The 19,124-nt window shown below is 33.2% G+C and overlaps 5 protein-coding genes across 11 annotated transcripts in view; 3 read left to right on the top strand and 2 right to left on the bottom strand.

The window, feature by feature from the left end:
• The window catches only part of LOC122539085 (AT-rich interactive domain-containing protein 2), a 58,963-nt gene extending 51,639 nt beyond the window's left edge, over positions 1 to 7,324 (bottom strand). For all 5 annotated transcript variants that reach the window (XM_043673696.1, XM_043673697.1, XM_043673698.1 and 2 more), the window contains exons 1-2: positions 6,171 to 7,324; positions 5,029 to 5,122 (exon numbers count right to left, since the gene is read on the bottom strand). In XM_043673696.1, coding sequence (XP_043529631.1) covers positions 5,029 to 5,122; positions 6,171 to 6,262 — 186 coding nt within the window. In that variant the 5' untranslated portion in view covers positions 6,263 to 7,324. The remainder of the gene's footprint in view (positions 1 to 5,028; positions 5,123 to 6,170) is intronic.
• Positions 7,325 to 7,466: 142 nt separating this feature from the next.
• LOC122539089 (zinc finger protein 593 homolog) lies at positions 7,467 to 8,902 on the top strand. 3 transcript variants are annotated; one of them, XM_043673707.1, is made up of 4 exons: positions 7,467 to 7,667; positions 8,132 to 8,275; positions 8,365 to 8,465; positions 8,646 to 8,902. In XM_043673707.1, exons 2-4 carry the CDS (start codon positions 8,186 to 8,188, stop codon positions 8,884 to 8,886), a joined length of 432 nt encoding a protein of 143 aa, XP_043529642.1. In that variant the 5' UTR covers positions 7,467 to 7,667; positions 8,132 to 8,185; the 3' UTR covers positions 8,887 to 8,902. The 3 variants fall into 3 exon arrangements, with proteins under 3 accessions (XP_043529642.1, XP_043529643.1, XP_043529644.1); XM_043673708.1 differs by lacking the exon at positions 7,467 to 7,667 and adding an exon at positions 7,802 to 7,819; XM_043673709.1 differs by lacking the exon at positions 7,467 to 7,667 and adding an exon at positions 7,993 to 8,008.
• An 86-nt stretch (positions 8,903 to 8,988) lies between these two features.
• LOC122539087 (serine--tRNA synthetase-like protein Slimp) lies at positions 8,989 to 10,582 on the top strand. The gene has a single exon (XM_043673705.1). The coding sequence runs from the start codon at positions 8,989 to 8,991 to the stop codon at positions 10,429 to 10,431; it is 1,443 nt and encodes a 480-aa protein (XP_043529640.1). The 3' UTR covers positions 10,432 to 10,582.
• A 400-nt stretch (positions 10,583 to 10,982) lies between these two features.
• Positions 10,983 to 11,758, top strand: LOC122539090 (cytochrome b-c1 complex subunit 8-like). Its single transcript, XM_043673710.1, has 2 exons — positions 10,983 to 11,486; positions 11,575 to 11,758. The coding sequence occupies exons 1-2, from the start codon at positions 11,333 to 11,335 to the stop codon at positions 11,667 to 11,669; spliced, it is 249 nt and encodes an 82-aa protein (XP_043529645.1). The 5' UTR covers positions 10,983 to 11,332; the 3' UTR covers positions 11,670 to 11,758.
• A 41-nt stretch (positions 11,759 to 11,799) lies between these two features.
• Positions 11,800 to 19,124, bottom strand: part of LOC122539084 (dynein axonemal heavy chain 1-like) — a 110,833-nt gene continuing 103,508 nt past the window's right edge. Inside the window, 8 exon segments of the mRNA XM_043673695.1 lie at positions 11,800 to 12,086; positions 12,299 to 12,422; positions 12,516 to 12,697; positions 12,801 to 13,027; positions 14,065 to 14,333; positions 14,971 to 15,123; positions 15,311 to 15,562; positions 16,125 to 16,304. Coding sequence (XP_043529630.1) covers positions 11,872 to 12,086; positions 12,299 to 12,422; positions 12,516 to 12,697; positions 12,801 to 13,027; positions 14,065 to 14,333; positions 14,971 to 15,123; positions 15,311 to 15,562; positions 16,125 to 16,304 — 1,602 coding nt within the window. The 3' untranslated portion in view covers positions 11,800 to 11,871.

Here is a 19,124-nt window from a genome sequence, read left to right as displayed (position 1 = left end):
ACAAGATTCCCAAGCTGAAAATTAAAAACTCAATTCTTCATTTTTTTTTTCTTTTTTAAAAAAAAAAAAAAAAAAAAAAAAAAACATTCCATCTTGCTCTTATCTTCTGCCACTCTCTCCTTGATTCTTTAATAGCAAACGACTCGATAAGATGTCGTCGCACGGTTGTTGAACTGAGCTACGCCACGATTTTGTCGCGTATCGAGCATCGGAGGAGCGGTTAATTGAAAAACTGTTGAGAAGAGCAACTTGATTTTGAAGTTCATAGTATCCGGCCGTTGAGGCTTGACTCGTTGCTGACTCGAGACGGGGAAGACGTCTTTTGTTGCAATCGTTCCACAGACGAGTAGTTATCAGAGTTTTTCACACCTGGATGGATGGATCGTGCTTTCTTTCCGAACGTCAGGTGACACTCAGCCAGTTGTGTAATATCTCAGTAATATCTCTAATCGCGTAACCATCCGAGATAAAAATCAGAGAATCTTACTGTCGCATACAATAAAAAAAAAAAAAAAAAAAAAAAAAAAAGGGGAAAAGTTTTTTTTTTTCTATAATTGTGCATTCGTTCGTATATTTTCAAAGTTCTCGTTCCCATTTTTGGAGAAACGGGTGCATTTTTTTTTTCTTTCTTTTTCTTTTTATGTGTGCCGACAAGTTTAATTAAAAAGGTAAAAAGTTTAATGAAATTTCGTTCCTTACAAAAGTTTTGCCATTCGCTTGAGAGAATTCACCATGATTCTCTCATTGGGAGTCACTGCTACAGGTTATGCACTCCTCTCAAGGGGTTATACCCTTGACTATAACTTCGATGACGAACAGGTCGTGCTCTCGTCTCTAAGTGCTTACACTTTTTCATCGGCGTAAGTTGAAAAAGGAAATTCAGCGCGAGAAAAAAAAAAAAAACGGAAAGGCACAAAACGTGCTCTATAGTCAAGCTTTCCCGGAAAATGACAATTGACGTACGTCCAGCAAACGAGTGAATATTAAAATTGTTCGATGCGATACACGTTAAATTAACATCATGATATTAATCATCATTTTTGTAGTCCTTCGAAATTGGCAAATGTAAAAATGTAAAACAAAACAATCATTAATTTAAAGTTTATCCGAAATAGGACTCGAATTTATAAATGATCATTTCAAATTCAAAGCATGTAGAAAGTTATATAAAGAAAGGAGGAGAGGGGAGAGAGAGATAGAGAGAGATGATATTGATGTCTAAAGAGGAGTTTGAAATTCTAACAGAGAAAATAATTCTAGAAAGTTGTTACGGAGCGAAAATCGTGAATAATTTAATATAAAAGATACGAACGTATTTAAGAGTGGATAGATATTGACAGATGGCACGTTACAAGATGCTACTAGATGCAACGAGAAAGAAGAGAGGTGAAAAGCTTCGCCATGTTATACCGCAGCGCTGCCACGACAGAAGTACATACGACGTTTATGTGCATATATACGGCTACATATGTACATATATGTACTGTCGAATCGGTTCTTATGAAAACATAGGCCAGTGGTTCTTACACTGGAGGAACAATTATTCAGGAACATATTCGCGAATGAATTTTTATTCTACAATTTTGAAACACACATTCTATTCGAGAAATTTCTATGGCTATGTATATTAAAAATGGCTGCAATTTTTTCATCTGAAACAGCACATTTTTCTCATGCGGTTGTTGTTCGAAAAAATATTTCTGGTTTTACTCGATGTGATTCTTTTTTTGAGGTTCTATTAAACTCCGTTCGGATGTTGAAATTAAATTATTATTTAAGGCAAGTTCAAATTATTTTTTCAAACAAAAAGGTAACTCAAGCCGCCACTTTGGCTTTAAATCTTTTGGATACAATATAAAAGCGAACGAAGAGCAACCTCAGTAAATCAGTTTCGATTCTAATACGGATACGAGAAATTACTAACAACCAATGTACCATTTCTGGTAGATATGAAATTACTCGTGTTCTTTTTCGAGCATATGTAACAATTTTGCAATGGACATGAATTATTCTTTAATAATCCGATTGAACATTGGCAACGAAGAGCAACAGAGCCAAGGATACCGCGTTTAAATCATTTCAATCACTTCGTTACTCATCACAATGCAAAGAGACCTCGTTACGTTAGGCGAATCAAAAACTACTACGTGAATCAAACTGACGACCAATTATTTCATTGAAATGTCTGAATCACCGTTTAAATTTTAGGTTATCTTGCAATAAAATGTTCCCAAAAAATTTACATTAACAAAAAAAAAAAAAAAAAACATGTTACGGAAAAGAATACTATTATACCCATATACAGATAATGCAACGAAAACATGTATGCGAATGCGAATAGGTGCCAACGATAAAGTGCATACATATAGCGTCGCTGGTTCACATCAGAACGAACATTTGCATAGGTAAATATTCCGAGAATTTACGCGTGCAAATGTAAGATATCGATACATGACACGTACACATCGACAATAATTCATCATTGACACTCTGTAGACCTAATTTCAAAAGTTTAACTCACATTATCTGTATAATGGTATATTTTTTTATCACTCTGCTAAATTTAGTATAGTTTCATAAAATTACCTCTATTTCCTAAACAAAGAGGTGGTCATGCGTTTATTATTATTAATAATAAACATATATTATTTAATTAATTGTTTAGAAGAAATACGAACGCTGCAGACTTTTAAGTCAATGCGGGATACAAACGATTTCAGTATATTTGACACGTTGTGGAGAGGTTATATTGGTGAAATTTCACAAGTCAAAGATTAAAAGTCAATGATAATAAAAGGTAAATTCCCTTGCCATGACAGGAACAAGTTTCATAAAATGAAACTCTAGCGTTCAATTGACGTGAAGTTGTAGAATTGTAAAACAAAATGCTTGTCCAACAAATTCCTGTAGCACATAACCTATAATCCATATTAATACATCGGAAATCACTGTGCAAGAGAGAACACTGGTCAGAGAATTCGTAGAGTTAAAAAATATTGATTAAAACAGTATCGTACGTTTTATCAAGTAATAAATGAAGAAGTAGAAACGCGCGGACATGATTCATCTTCGTTTCTGTAAAATTCATCGATCGTGAATGTTATATGTACATAGAACGCGTGAATAATAACGCGCGCGTAAATTATTGTTCACACGGTACATGTTGCATAACATTAACTGGCGATCTCTTCGTTTTCAATCTCTCCCTAATGCGAAAAACGATCGCCGCAAAATCGAGATGAGATCAACATCCTAGTCACGAAAAGTGTACGCAGTAGGTTTGCTATATTACAAAACTTTAATCATTGCATGTGCAAATGTAAAACAGAATAATTTTATTTAAGATAAAGTCAAGCTTTACGTACGTATGTATGTATTTTCTGTCCAGAAGGGTACAATTTCGAGCGCTGTGATTATAATGAAAATGTGGTTGTACCTAGTAAATTTAATTCGAACATAACATATTCCATAGACCACTGAGTAATACCATCATCTTGAACGTACACATAAATGATGTATACATAGCTGTAATAATTTAAGAGTCGAATATCACATTAGAACGATACATTGTTTTCAAAATGCTTTAATAACACATATAATATATTCGAAAATGTTTGAATACTTTCATGAAGTAGCAACTGTAGCAAATATCTCCAATATAATAAATAATGTATCTAATCATGCAGATTAATATAAATAGTTTTTTTTTCAAAAATATCAGAGACGTGAGATTGTAATTTTTACGCGATATAATTCAAACTATTTACTTTGAGTCTGCGTAACAGAGAAGTCGTAAATTATTATAACGTCTTAGCCGAGATTCATTCACAAAAATCGTTTTCCCGCGTTTCCGCCGCGTTCACCAATAGTTAATCATGCATTTCTAATACCGAAGCACCCTAAATCGAAAATTTCGAACATCTTTTCTAACGGGAGAACTTGAAAGAAAAAAAGGAGAGGAAAATGAAACGTGTATTAAAAGAAACGAAAATATTTAAATGTTTTATAAACGTAAATGAGAAAATTGAAATAATGCATTTTTTAAATAAAGATTTAGTATCTGATATGATTTAGCACATTACAAATTATTTCGGACAATAAACACTAATTGTAAGATGTTTTATAGTGCTTAGGTATTAGCACTATAAAATTAAAGATTAAACTTACGTTAACGCAACATTTCGATTGTAATTTTTTTCAATCAATTTATATTGTGTATTTTTCAACAATTCGCTTAATATCTTTTCGTGATTGTCTCTAGAATTTTATTAAATTAAAAAAAAGATTGAAGTATTTATGATATTATTGAATGCATTCGAACTAGAAATTAAATAAAAAGGACAGATTGCTTGATGACAGGGAAATTAAGTCATTTAAAAAAACAGTTCTCTTTTTAACCATAAAAATTTTATAAAAATTCAGAATATATATATTATAGACTGAATACGCTCATCTATTTCTTCAATCTAATGTTTACAACATTGTAATACAATTTCTTTGGTGAAGGAAGAATATTATACTTAAATTTTATGTGTCTCATTTTTAATTTTAGTTAGACGAATTAAAAAAATAATTGATTGGTATATCACATTTAATGATGTGGAATGATATCGACGCCGATGATGTATTTTATAATAAAAAAAATTTTTTTATTATATGTATAATATAAAATATAAGAATAATGGAGCAAAAACATTTTCCATTTACTTTATTATTATTGTTGAGGGCATTCTTTGTGAACCTTATATTTCGCAGATTTGCAATAATGATGGTTTATGACAGAAATGATTCAAAAGTACAAATTAAAATATAGAAACAATAATTCAAATTAAAAGGTGATCATATGATTTTAAAATATAAAATGAGTGTGAGATTGTATTTATGCAAACATACAAAAACTCTATTTGTTAAATCTTTTCTCATTCATTATACGGTCTGAGAATTACAATATAGGTCGTGTTGGAAAAAGAAATTGAAAAGGATGACTAAAAGAAATAAAAATGCACATGTATATAAATATGGACTCACCTTTATCCATCCGCCGTGGGCAGTAACGACAACGTACAACAAGTACAGATCTATATCTTTTCCATTAATTTTTGGATTTTTCTTGAACGGAGTCCTGAAAAATGTAAAATATACATAAAATGATAAGTAGACAGCGGTAATGTTTATAAAATACAGAAATAATGATACAAATTGTATGCTATGAATTTATTTAGAATTTTTTTTATTATTCGTTAAACTAAACTTTGCTTTTGTATACGAATAATTGCACATTTATATGATATAAAGACGAATAAGATGACCTATTAATATTATAAATTATATTGTATTATGCCAAATTTATGTATTCATTATATTTATATTAACATAGTAAATTAAAAGATACACAAAATTAGATAAAATATACAAAAATATATCAACTCATTAATTATACAAAACGAATACGAAAATTTAGTGACAAACGCTGATTCCGACTGAAGTTAAGATCGCTTGGTGTAACCGAGAAATGCTTTGTTTCCGTTTCCTAAACTAATAAAACATGAACAATGACGTAACAGCGGCGTTTTCGCATGAAATGATTTACAGTGACTTGATTGTTCGAGTATTTTCACGTTAGTGCTAAAATCCAACAATCAAGTAGAAAAAAAAAGCGTTAGCGTTTACAACAATCGCGATATCAAACGACATAACTGGACTGAAAGAAAGAAATAAGAAAAATCAACAAGTTAATCATAATATTGTTCATTTCAATCGAACGTAACCTCAATCGCAATAAGATACGCGACCGATAATCGTCGATAAAGAAAAACATAAAACACGCGTAAACAAATAGCTTGCACAAAGACAAGTCTCTCTGAGAAACTTTAAACTAACCGTACATAACCTCAACTCTGTCTACATTATGGGTAGAAGCAACGCTAACTCGATTTACTTTCGAATCGTCGCGAGAACGATGGAACATGAGTGTGTTGGTAATTCTCTATCGATGGAATCGACGAGAATAAAAAAAATAATAATAACTATCTGTGTTTGTGTGTGTGTGAGAGAAAGAGAGAGAGAGAGAGAGAGGTAACAAGAGAAAGAGAAAGAGAGAGAGAGAGAGAGAAAGAGAGAGAGAGGTAATTAATACAATGGTAAAACGGAAACGATGGAAATCGACTTACCCTCTAGTCTCATGGAAGTGACGGAGGTCCTTAAGGAAGTTTTCCCTCTCCCTCTCATAGGTGACGGGGTCCTTGTTGAGGATCTTGGCCATATTCGCGAGTGATAGAGTGCGTGGGCGTGCTAATCGGGGTGTGCTCTGGGTTTACAGGGCACGTAGGGGCAGCAGGCAGAAAAAGAGGTGCACATGGGCGCTCATGAGAACACATTTACGCCAGGAGCGTCCTGGTGCTGTGAGAGAGATGGATACGCGAGGACGAGGACGACCACGGGTCGACACGGGGTCGCGACCCGCTCCTGACATCGGGTCGTCTTGTCCTGGCCCAAAGTGTCGGCCGGTGGCCTCTCTCGCGCGCGCGAAACCAGCGAGACAGCAGCGGCTTTTCCCTGCCGCGTACACCGCCACCCCGGATCCCCGCACCAATATACACTAGCTACGATGTCCCTCGCTGTGCACACTCAACTCTCGGCCGCGTGGGGAAAAATCCGAATGTGTACACGTAGTTCCACACACAGTAGTCACTACCGATCAACCGAGCGAACCGTGTTACGGGCACGGGGCCGCAACGCGACTTTCCTCGCGGCCCGATCGATTCACCTGTCACTTGTCAACGATACCGTTCGAATACGTTGCGCCACGCACTCGTACCAACGATGCTCTTCAACCGAGCGAACCAACGAATTCACCTGCGCGGCTCAACGCAAAGCGGCTCGACCGACTCGAGAGCGCGTTTCCCTACGAGCGAACGCTTGACGTGCGCCCGTATATCAAAATGGCGTCTTCTCCTGCCTGGCATCCATTGGCGAAGCCACAGCCAATTTCCCGTACGCTGCGATAGCTACGGCCAGCGCCGACCCTACACACCGCGACACCGTTTCCGCTAACACACCTCGTACCGCACGCGGCACACCCTCGCACACTCTACGTCATTTCACGCGCGACACCGCGTTGCCCCAACCATACCACAGCCTAGCCCTCGCCGCTTTTTTACCCTCGCCGAACCGTACAAACAAAATCCCGGGTCGCGCAGTATTTTTACTTTCAAAATGGTGTGGACCCCCCTCAAGTCAGTGGCGCACCGTTTGAATTGATCATACGCTTCGCCGATAGAGGCGCGACCTACTCTGGCCTATTGTACCGACATCTGTCGACTCTACCACGGTGTTACCATCAATTTCAAAGCGAGATTCTCATCCCAATGCGCATGCTCTTTTATGAATCTTTTTTTTTTTCTCTTTAATTCTATTCTCCACCAGTTCCAGTTAACTTTGATCTGCGTTGTATCTATGCGTTGAACGTTCTTCGATGTTAAACGTTAACCTGTTATTTGTATCTTCTCGAGACGTAAATTGCTCCTTTCATACTACACCACGTTCGGTGTACTACGTGTTTTAAGTTCATTTCACAAATACGTATTCACTGCTAATTTTGTTGGTCTTTTAAAATTCATCAATGTTCAATTTGAAAGAATCAGGACGACAGGAAGATATCAATCACTGTCAGTATGATTCGCGATATTTACTTGGAAACTGTCGCACATTATAACCTCTGTACGAATTCTCATAAACGCGAAACCGCCATGACATTGTTCGACCAATAGCAATGCTAAACTGTCAAAAAGTAGTTGTAAGATTATTATAAATTTCATTGGTAATATTTATTATTGTATACCCTGATTTCTTACGTTTATATTTGATATTTGTCAATATCAAAAATTAAAAATTATTTACTTCAATATATTTTGAATATAAACACTCTTCTATGAAAACGGACCACAAGTCAAAAGTTATTACAAACTTTTTTTTATAAACAGAATACGAATACCAAATTGTTAGAACTGTATGAATTAATAAATTTTATAGATTATTATTATCTGTTTATTTGTATAAATTAAAAATTAATAAAAATTTATTTTGATATAGTAATTTGTTCAAACTTAACCAATCCTTGTTATTTGTGTAGGATGCGATAATAGCACAATTTAATTCCATCGCATAAATTATTTTTTCATTGAAAATGGTTTATAAACGTAAAAAATATCATAGAGGAGATACACATTTAAAGAAAAGGTGGCGAACTAAAAGAAGAACAAAAGATTTAGACGAGGTATAATTTGTTAAATTTAACCTAACTTTTATTATGTGTCACGTGGATACATATGATCGGCATTTATTATCTGATATTCTTTATTTTAGATTAATGAAGATTTGAATGATAAAAATGTAGAAAAACTGCTAAATCAAGAAGTAGACTTGGATAGACCAGGAGCAGGTCAATATTATTGCATTCATTGCGCGTGAGTTTGTGTTACGTATTATATCGTTTCAAATGATATAACCTTTCACCAAAATATATGAACATTGTTACTTTGTAATATTTATATTCATTACTTTTACATTTAAATAGTCACTTTTAATATTTTTATTCTCTTATTATGATTATTCAAATGTATTGAAGAATTCATTTTCTTTTGTAGGAGATATTTTATAAATGATACTGCTTTAAATGACCATTTTAGAACAAAAGTTCATAAACGCAGACTGAAAGCTCTTGAATTAGAACCATACTCTATCGAGGAGTCAGAGAGGGCAGCTGGTAAAGGAAATTATATTGCACCACAAAAAAGAAAAATCGATACTATAAGTCGAGACAATTATAATATGAATGTTGAAACAGATACTTCATCAAAAGCTAAACTAGCAAAGATGGATGCATAGAAATTAAGAATTTATTTTAAAAAGTAAAATTTGCTTTTGAATTGAAAAATTCTCACAGGCGTAAGAAATTATAAAAATTGTCAAAGTTTATAGATATTTAAAATGGCAAATTGTGTACCACATTTTATAAGGAAATGTGCAGCTCATAAAACACATAATACTTCGAAATTTGTCAATATGTTGTTGACTTTTAAAAGACAATATACTTCTGCATTGTTTATTTCAAATGTCAAAGGCAAAGAATATTATTCATTTCTACAACCATATATAGATTTTGATGAAAGATTAGCAAATCTTGAAAAACTACAGCAAGACTTAACAAGACGAGGATTGAATTTGAATGTTAAAGATGTTAAAAGTATGTGGGAATTTTACAAATCTGTACACGTAAATAAATCTAAATTAGAATTGAGAAGTCAGCAGATATCAGACACATTGGTCCCTTTGTTCAAAAAGGAAAATTTAACTACAAACGAACAAGCGGAATTTACGAAATTAAAATTGCAAATCTCGGTGATAAAATATGATTTAAAAATGATTAAAGATACTCTTCAGGAACTAAACGAAAGTATTTTGGAAAAAATTTTTCAATTACCGAATGAATTGGATGGAAAAACGCCTATCCAAGGTCCTGTTGTATTAAAACGTGTTAATTCCTTAAATGAACCTTCACACTCCAATAAGAAGAATCACATTGAAATTGGAAGGCGTCTTGGTTTATTGGAATATAGAAATCCAATGCAATATTATCTATGTAACGATGCAGCTCTTTTTGAACTTGGTGTATTAAGTTATGCTGGGAAAATATTCAGCGCGGATAATATGATTAGAGTGGCCGGTGCAGATTTCAGCCGTAGCTTAGTGATAGACGGCTCTGGTCTCAATCATGAAGATCCTGTCGACGCTTTTATAATAGACAATCATTCCGATGTAGATAAAGATTCCCCGAATCGTATGCACCTTGTTGGAGGTGCAAGTCTAATTTCATTTTTGGCAATGCATGCAAAACAGTTAATAAATCCAACTCATTTCCCAGTAGCATATTTTTCCACTGGAAGGCAGTATACTCCGTTTCGACCAGGTTCTAACCCAATTGGTTTATTCACTGTTTGCCAAGCTTCAGCTGCACTTGCATTTATATTAGTCAAAGACGCAAAAAGTAAAGAGTACAATGAACAATTTGAAAGATTATTAAACGTTACGTGTAAATTATATGATAATGTATGCGATCATTATCAAATTGTGCTACGGTCTTCTTCAGAATTGCGACCTTGGGAATCAATGCGCGTATCCTTTGAATTGTGGTCACCTTTCTCGAAACAATACATCGAAGTTGGTCATATATCTGCGTACGGTGAATATTTTAGTAAAAGATTACTAATTAGATATAAGTCGACAAATGAATTAGCCTTCCCCTCTGTGATATCTGGTACTGTATTGTCGGTACCACGACTTCTAGGATGCTTATTAGAACAAAATTCCGATAAACTTGTTATTCCACAGAAAATCTTAGAACATATGCCCATAGATAATACTTCCTTTTAAGTTTCAAAAATGAGATTCCAAATACTTGTTTTTTACAATATAGTTTGTACATACTTTTCGATGTATGTATTTTGATTTTATTCTTTGTAGTATCTTTGTAGTATTTCGTGTATATATTTGTCAAAATAAAGATAGAAAGATAAAAAATAAATTTTTATTTTTTCTAATATCTAATAAATTCATGTAAAATAAAAATATCTATGCTGTTTATTTTTTACTAGATGCTTATTTTTATATTTACATCTAGACAACCAATGTTTTTTCGTGTCCTCTATTTTGGAAATCACTTGACCCCATATTATTTTCGTGTCACATTCTATTATATCAATTTAAGCAGGTTCTGCCCGCAGCGCTACTGAATTTTAACTATATAACAATTGACTTGAGCAATGTATTTAAGACTAATAACGTGAATTATTAAATGAAATAATTAATTTAATTGTTCAATCATAATAGAAAGATTGTGAAAATTATTAAATAATGTTTAGAAATATTAAAAAAATAAAATAATTTAATCGTTTTAAATTATTTCAACACAAGTTATAAAATAATGCATTTCTATAATATTGTTGTATATTAAACAAATTTTAAGCATTTAATTTCCAGTGATTGAATTCCCTTATATTTCTATTATTTCACAGTTTGAATAATTCATTTTAAACAATTAAATTATTTTATTTACGATAAGAAAAAAAATAGTTATATAATACTATATAATTAATCGTCTGTGCTTTAGTCAATGGTAACACCAGAGATGAGATTCAGACGTCTGTGGTAACACATTACATGTACATGTTGAGGCAGCATTAAAAGTCGATATGCTTTTGTCTTTGTCACGAAAATTTGATGTTAATTTCTTGAATGCTTGCGCTGTTTACGTCGAAGATCTAAAATACATATCATGTTAGAATTTGGAGAATTACCGATTCGAATACGAAAAATCGTGTTCTTTACCTTATGTGCAACGCATCAAAGATCTTGGGCAAAGGCTATTTCTCACGGATTACCAAATTTTTTTAAGCGGTCAGGGCGTACTATGATACCAATGGTTCCAGGTATAAATTACTTTCAAAATTATGCATAAAAAGAAGTTTTGAGAAAGAAAGTTTGCACTTATCTCTTTTTTTTTTTTTTTTTTTGTAGGATTCCTATTAACGTTTTGGTGTATGAAGTGGGCTGTTGCGGAAAATAAAAAATCAAAAAGGAAGAATCCTAAATTATACGAAAATGATACATAGAACGATTAGAATGGATCGATAATTATTTAATATCAATAGTTATCCTTGTTCTACTGTTTTGTTGTAATTTAATATTAAGTATTGTATTCACATGAAAAATACTTCGATTAAATAAACGTATTATCTAATATAATCATCCAATAATATATTTCATTCAAATTAAACAAATTCAAACTAAACATAATAAGACATCGTAAAAATATTAGTAATCCAATGCACAAATCAAAGCTACACCTCTTTTGATCCAATGAGCTTGTGGTTGTTGACTAGGTATTTCCATCGGTAATACAAAATTTGTTGAGTGACCGGTCGTACTCAACGTTCCTGCTCGATCGATTGTTTTGTACACGGGGCAAATGTAGATTCCATCAGGCTGTTTATGATGTACCTCCGGCAAAAGTAAAATTGGAGGCATGTCTGCGCGAAGATATTTACAAAATCACATGAAATTTAAATTATCAGAAGTAGAGTTTGATTAAGTTGTATGTAATACACACGTATATAAATTAATATAAAATGGACGTGAGGCACTTAAATTAAGCGATAAAATTATCATGATCGCGTTGATATGTCGAGAACTGAAAAAAATACAGTATTTATAATGTTTCTTTCAATATTATTATACTCACTAGTATATAGTTCCTTAGGCAAAGATTCGTTTAAATAATTTCCATCCCATCGACATCCTTCAAGAAATAGACCATAAATAACACAACCATCTGGCAGTCTGTGATCCGGTATTGATTTTAATACCTACAAAATACATAATATATCGCGCTTCGTTTAATATTTGTCGACAATTAATAATATTCTCGGAAATTCATTATAATCCTTAATGGACGCTACCTGGAAACTAAAATCTATTGTGTCGATGGAAACGACGTATTTACGCGCGAAATTCTGCAAAGTGCCTGTTAAAAATGCTTGTGGAAAGTAGAAACCGGAAATCCAAAAGGCTGCAGGTATCCCCTTATCTTTCCAAGATTTTAAAAATTGGATTCGCTCTCTCAAGTCCAGAAACCAAGCACCTGCGTTTTCGTTTTACTCGATTATTTGTCGAAAGTCTATTTTAACAAATTATTCCAAAATAGTAATTAGATTAAATTTACGCAAGTTTCTGTATTAAATTACCAAGAGGTTTTAAAGAAGGATAGCCCTTATCTTGCCAAAGTTGTGGAATTCTGTTGGTGTAGAGGCTGTTCAACACAGTTTCCAACTGTTCGGACATGACAACTAAGCCTTTCAGGGCTTTCAGGAGATCCACCAGTGTCATTTTAACTACATCCAGTAAATTATTATATCGTATGGCCTCTTGAAGTAGTACCGTGTTAAAGGATTCTTCGTATAAAACTGGGTACCTTTAGTATCGTTTAACATATAGAATTTCACTTATCAAGTTTAATAAAGTAATCAGAATCGTTTTTACAATTGAAATAAAATTCTAAGATATAAAATTAATTACAGTACTGTTCTACAGGTATTGACTGAGTATTTGGTCCTTGAGGTATAAAGACTTTTGTTACATAGTTTGAATGTCTGAACATTGCTTTTTTTGTAATACTTTAAATAGAAGACTACTACTCTTATTTTATATGGTACATGCAATATACACGTTGCATACGAATAAAAGATGCACACGTACCTCGACGTATGCTTCAGAAATTTTTCGACGTATGCTTCAGAGATCTTTCCCCTGACGCGAATACGAGAAAACGATTTTACCTTAACCAGGATTCACATCGAGTCAGAAGAAGTCGGGAGCTTCGAAGTATTATATTATAGTTAGAAAAGTTGTTTGAAACAAGTTGTTGAGAGAAGTTACCTAATAATTTTGTATTACTACTTTAATAATAATTTTATATTCCAAAACGTGCAACATATTTTATTTCGCTTGAATTTTATAGTGCCAAATAGGGGATAAGTATATATGAAATGTGAAATTTGTGCGTCAGTTTTTAAAAAACTGGAACGTACGTGTTCCAATAATTTTAGATGCTTCTATGCTCAATAAGATGAATAGAAACACAGTAATTTAGAAGTTATTTATAAAAACTGAGAGGCTACGATAAAAATTTCTAGAGAATTACTTACGTAGAAAATAATATTCTTTTCCACTCTGCAACTATATGAACCATCCAACATTTACTATTGTCACGATTACCAAAAATAGCAGTACGTACATTATCAGGCAAACTAAAAAAAATATAAAATAATGCACACACGTGTATATACATAGTCCCACAGAAGAAGAGCAGACCAGAATTGAAAGTGTTGAGAAATATTGATTTATCCTACGGAAATGTAGGAAGTTCGATCTATTAATTTTTCCTCCAAGCATTCTTCATCCACCCGTAAACAGTACTGCGCTCTTTATAAAACATAATTATCATCATACTTTTGCTGTATAATCGCCAAGTTGAAGGTTCGTGGTATCGTCGACAGCATATCTTCAGCTAAATGAGCGGTGACTTCCTCGACGCTCGCGGCCTCGACTCCGACTTGTCGTGGCTGAAGTGCGAGCAACGTGTTCAGACACGCGTACGTTTCTGCTTGTGCGAAACTGATGTCCGCGTTTGGATGCATTCCGAACATCGACGGATCGTCGTTGAGTGGGAAAGTTTTTATGTATTCGATGTAGTCCTCGAACCTCGCCGTGTCCGACAGCTGAACCAGGCGATAGAACGAGAAAATATTCAAGTCGGAAGAAATATTCGAGAGTTGAGATCCCTCGTGATATAAAAGAACGAAGAGATCGTTTTATGATAATACGATATGAAAGGATCGAGTTCAATATCTACTTGTAAATTTCTCGACTCGAGCCCCACTTTATAGGGGCACTCTTTACGAGTGCTATTGTTACTACGATGACATGGATGTCATCCATTGTTACTACGATAAAAATGGTAACGCTTCTTTCTGTCAAATTTATCGTTAATACATTGTATCATTCATTTTCAAAGTGTTCACGGAAAATATCGACTATTTGATTCTGTCCACAATTGTTCAGAGCTTTATTTTATAGAGTACGAAACCTATTTGTACATATTTTTATTATTGTACGTGATAACATCTTCTTGTGTCAAGTCCTCCGTTTGTATATGTATCTGTCGTATATGTACTTTCAAATATTATTTTTTGAAATATTAGCGAAAGATTTGCTTCACGTCGATATTATTTAAAGTCGAAAAGGAGGATCCAGGAGGAAAATATTAGCGATCTGTGAGATTTCCTACAGTAGTTAATAAACTTCAATATTCATAGTATTTAAGGGTTAAATATACCCTATAATAATAGAACATACCTGAGCGTAATATCCTTCTTCGTCAAATTTATGCGACGTCGACAAAATTTCTGGTTTATAAAAATCTTGCAAAATGGTCAGCACGCATCGACGATCCCAGTCGTCTGTTATTCGGCCTCCATAATTAATATGACCAGCTGTGTATACTAGTACCTGTTTCGATAGAATAAATCGAAATGATAACAGACTAAGTTACACCATAATTTTATCTTTAGTTTATATAGTAAATTAAAAATTTTGTACTTCTATGTGCGTTTCATCTATGTTATTTTATTTTTCTACTGTAAGTTTCACTTTACCCAGGTTAAATTAGCAAAGACACTCTATGTTAAAGCTTTACCTTAAACGGGACAGTGTCGTATTCCAACAGAAACATGTGTAGCTGCGATATGCATATCCTTAAATCGCCGTCGGTGAATTCGTACGCTATGTTGAATCCCAACGAACCGAACTTCCGACGTTCCAATAACACCGAGTGAAACAGGCACAAAGAAAATACCATCCATTTAAAATGTTGAACTTTCGGGTGATCAGAGTTTATAAAGCTCTGCATTTCTGTTACTTGAGTTAGGTAGGATCTGAACATATTTGCCTGAAAGAGAATACGTTTGCTCTTTGAGTTTAATGTTTGAGTTTAATTCAAACGGAAAGAGATAGAATCAGTTATTTTCATTTTTAACATAGTTCGCGTGTCCATTCGATCTCGAAAAATAAATAACTATACACATGCAATCGCAATCGACATTACTGCATAAAATATTTAAAAGATATATGTGCAGCTTAATCTAAAATATTTCCGTACACCATTAAAATGGCGTTGCATAATTTTAATCAAAAGAATTGTTAACAAACGGATGTAAATCCTTTCCCTCTGTACTAAATAACCAATGTGAGATTTCTAAATGTTGTTACATAAATATTATTCGTTTCACTGTTTTTTCTATTAAAATTGTGCAACGTTAAATCAATGTATTGACTGCTTATACTTACAAATATAAAAGTGATGTTAATAAAAAAACGAAAAAAAAGGAGAAAACTTTAATTTGTTTGAATAAATGCAACATTTAAAGTACGAGGGATAAAATAAGATGATCTCCAATGGGGGTAAAAGAGCAAAGTAAGGCTTTGAATCTCAAATGCTGTGATTGTTTTACTTTTATTCCCCGTGGTGGTTCGACCGTCATTTTGCTGCTGTTCTGAAGAATGCTGACGGGAAAGTCTGGTGAAGGTGCGGAGGTAAGCCATAAACGAAAATCACGATGGTTTCTCGCCCGTGATAAACGCTCGACCAGCGAATCCAGTTCTGGCATCCAACTCGGAGCTAAATGACAATTCTGTAAAAATATATAAACATGTTAGATATTAGATTAGTCAATTAAGATTTAAACGAACTTATTTATCTATTTTTAATTAATTTTTATTATATTAGATCATAGACGTTTATGTTATTTTATTTTAGATACCTAACAATGCAACTGAGGATATTGAATCTAAAATAAAATTTGTTCTATCTTGTATATCATGCGTATTTCTTATATTTCTTATATTTTAAATTTCTATGTATATCATGAATATATACTTAAATATATGTTGTTCATTAATTTATTAATTTATTGAATTTTTAAGCACAATAATTTCTATTTAAAAATCCAGATTCGTGAACATTTCTTCTGCCGTGTTATCATTTTAATTATAATAAATTATTAATTAGTAATAAATTTTAATTAGTAATAAATCTGTTTTATTAATATCACTTCTAAGGAGAAATCTTTTACTTCTGCGAAGCAAATTAAACGTGATTCTTTCCGATGAATTTAATTCTGTTCGGAATAAGGAAAAGAGAGAAAATGAAAATAACACGATAATAAGGAATACGACTTTCATCTGGGATTGAACATTCCCCTCACATTTCATTCTTCTTTCTCGTTGCTATGCAATTAAGCATTACTTTGTGTTTCGTTTCTCCTTTTACAATCAAATCATCAAATCAAGGAATTCAATTTTCGACATCAATAAATATTTTCCATTTTTTTTACTTAAAGTTGCACCGTGATCCAACAAGGTATATAAAAAACTTTTTGATTTCCATCATCTTAATCGAAATATACATCTCTGGATCTTTATTTCCTCGTCGAGCAGCCATAATAGTATTTCATCTTATCGTGCGGTAAATCATTTCCTCCTACATCTTTTTTACATATGCCTCGAAGATAAAGGGGATGCCACTTTCTTCCCTTTGCTCCGTGTTTTATCGCCTTCGAGGGATTTCTGTCTTGTTTCTTGAAACGAGGATATATTTGTCTGATCGACGTTTCCAATATTTCGCAACACAGGTCGTAACGAAACTCCGAATTCCATTAAGGTCGGATGTATCATGGTGATTCGTATAAATGCGTGATCGATGTCTCTGTCTGCCAAACACAGTTACTCCAAAAGTCTTGTTTAAATTTATTTAGCATTGCATAATTATAATAGCGAGGGTAGTAAATGAATAGTATTTGTGCGATAATTAAGCTGTGGATTTTTTTTTTACGTTTAACGAAGACAGAAGCATGTAAAAATGCAAAATATAAAACTATGCAGAAACGCGTAATCCATCGAAAGTAGAAAGTACTTATTTTTCATAAACATTTATCGAAGTTGCAATTCTATCGTTGTGTTCGTGATGTATGAAATTGCGGTCTAGCAATAGTATTTATGTAACATTTATTATTAGTACAGAGAAAAACAATTCCCTATATTAAAATAGTCTATATATATATATGTGATACAGTTGAAAACGTGAGCTTCAACGAATTATTTAAGCTTGTTCCCAATCCTTTCCCAAATTCCAACTCTTTCGGAAATCCCGATTCTTTCGAGAATCCCGGCTTTTTCGAAAATCCCGACTTTTTCGAGAATCCCGGTAAATTCGAGAATTTCGAAATTTTCTGATTATTATTATTAGTACAGAGAAAAACAATTCCCTATATTAAAACATATATATATATATATATATATATATATATATATATATATATATATATATATATATATTGTAACTTATGTATTGTACTGTTTTATATATATATATAATATTGTTATATATATATGACTGTTTTAATATAGGGGATTATTTTTCTCTGTACTAATAATATTTTTCTCTGTAATAATAATAACCAGAAAATTTCGAGATTCTCGAATTTATCAGGATTCTCGAAAAAGTCGGGATTTTCGAAAAAGCCGGGATTCTCGAAAGAATCGGGATTCCCGAAAGAGTTGGAATTTGGGAAAGGATTGGAAACAAGCTTAAATAATCGTTAAAGCCCACTGTATCGAAAGGTCGCAGATCTAGAACCATCATTCGAGCAATTCCTTCTGTTATATCTTTTGGTTTAACAATCTTTTGCGTATCATTTTGTACATGCGACAAATTTTATATCGATTCAGTTTCTTTTCTAGTACATATACTTATGTTTGGATGGATATGCTTCAAATGGCGTAATAAACCATTTGCATACTTAGTTTTAAATTCATGGTGACAATGCGTGCGTTCCGCTTTTGTATCATCTTTTTCTTGAAAATGTTCCCAAACAGAACTTTTCTTTACTTTCTTCCTTTACACGATATCTTCTGCACTACTTCCTGCTACCACAATTTTACTCTCACTATCACTCGACATTTTTTTTAATGATTTTAAGTCTTTATTAAATTCACATAGATTTTGAAATATACGTCCGAGCTCCCCGAATTCCTCAACGATACTGATCAACAGCGTACATAATGCTCAAGTACTAAGCACGCAGTCACACGTTTGTATACATCAGGTCGCACGATTCTTAGAATCCGTGTTTCCAATAATTTCACTGGCAGAAGAAATTGAACTGTGTATTTACATATTTTGTAGGCTGCTACACAGCGTTGTAGAGTAGTTCGAGAAACGGTAATCGGGTCCCGAAATTTTCTGGAAACCCGATTCCTTCGGGAATCTCGAAATTTTTGGGAACTCGACCCGACTCGAATTTCTAAAAAAATCGCATAAAAGGAGACCACTAGCAAAATATTAAAGGAAAGAAGCCGATGTAAATGATAAAAAGATTTATTTCACATACTTTCATAAACAATTCAACGGGAATTGTTGCTAGTGACTATTATTGGCACAGTTGAATCTCCTT

Source organism: Frieseomelitta varia, unplaced genomic scaffold (genome assembly GCF_011392965.1).
Source record: "Frieseomelitta varia isolate USP_RPSP 00005682 unplaced genomic scaffold, Fvar_1.2 scaffold_190, whole genome shotgun sequence".
Taxonomy (NCBI): domain Eukaryota; kingdom Metazoa; phylum Arthropoda; class Insecta; order Hymenoptera; family Apidae; genus Frieseomelitta; species Frieseomelitta varia.
This window is presented reverse-complemented; position numbering and strand designations above follow the sequence as displayed.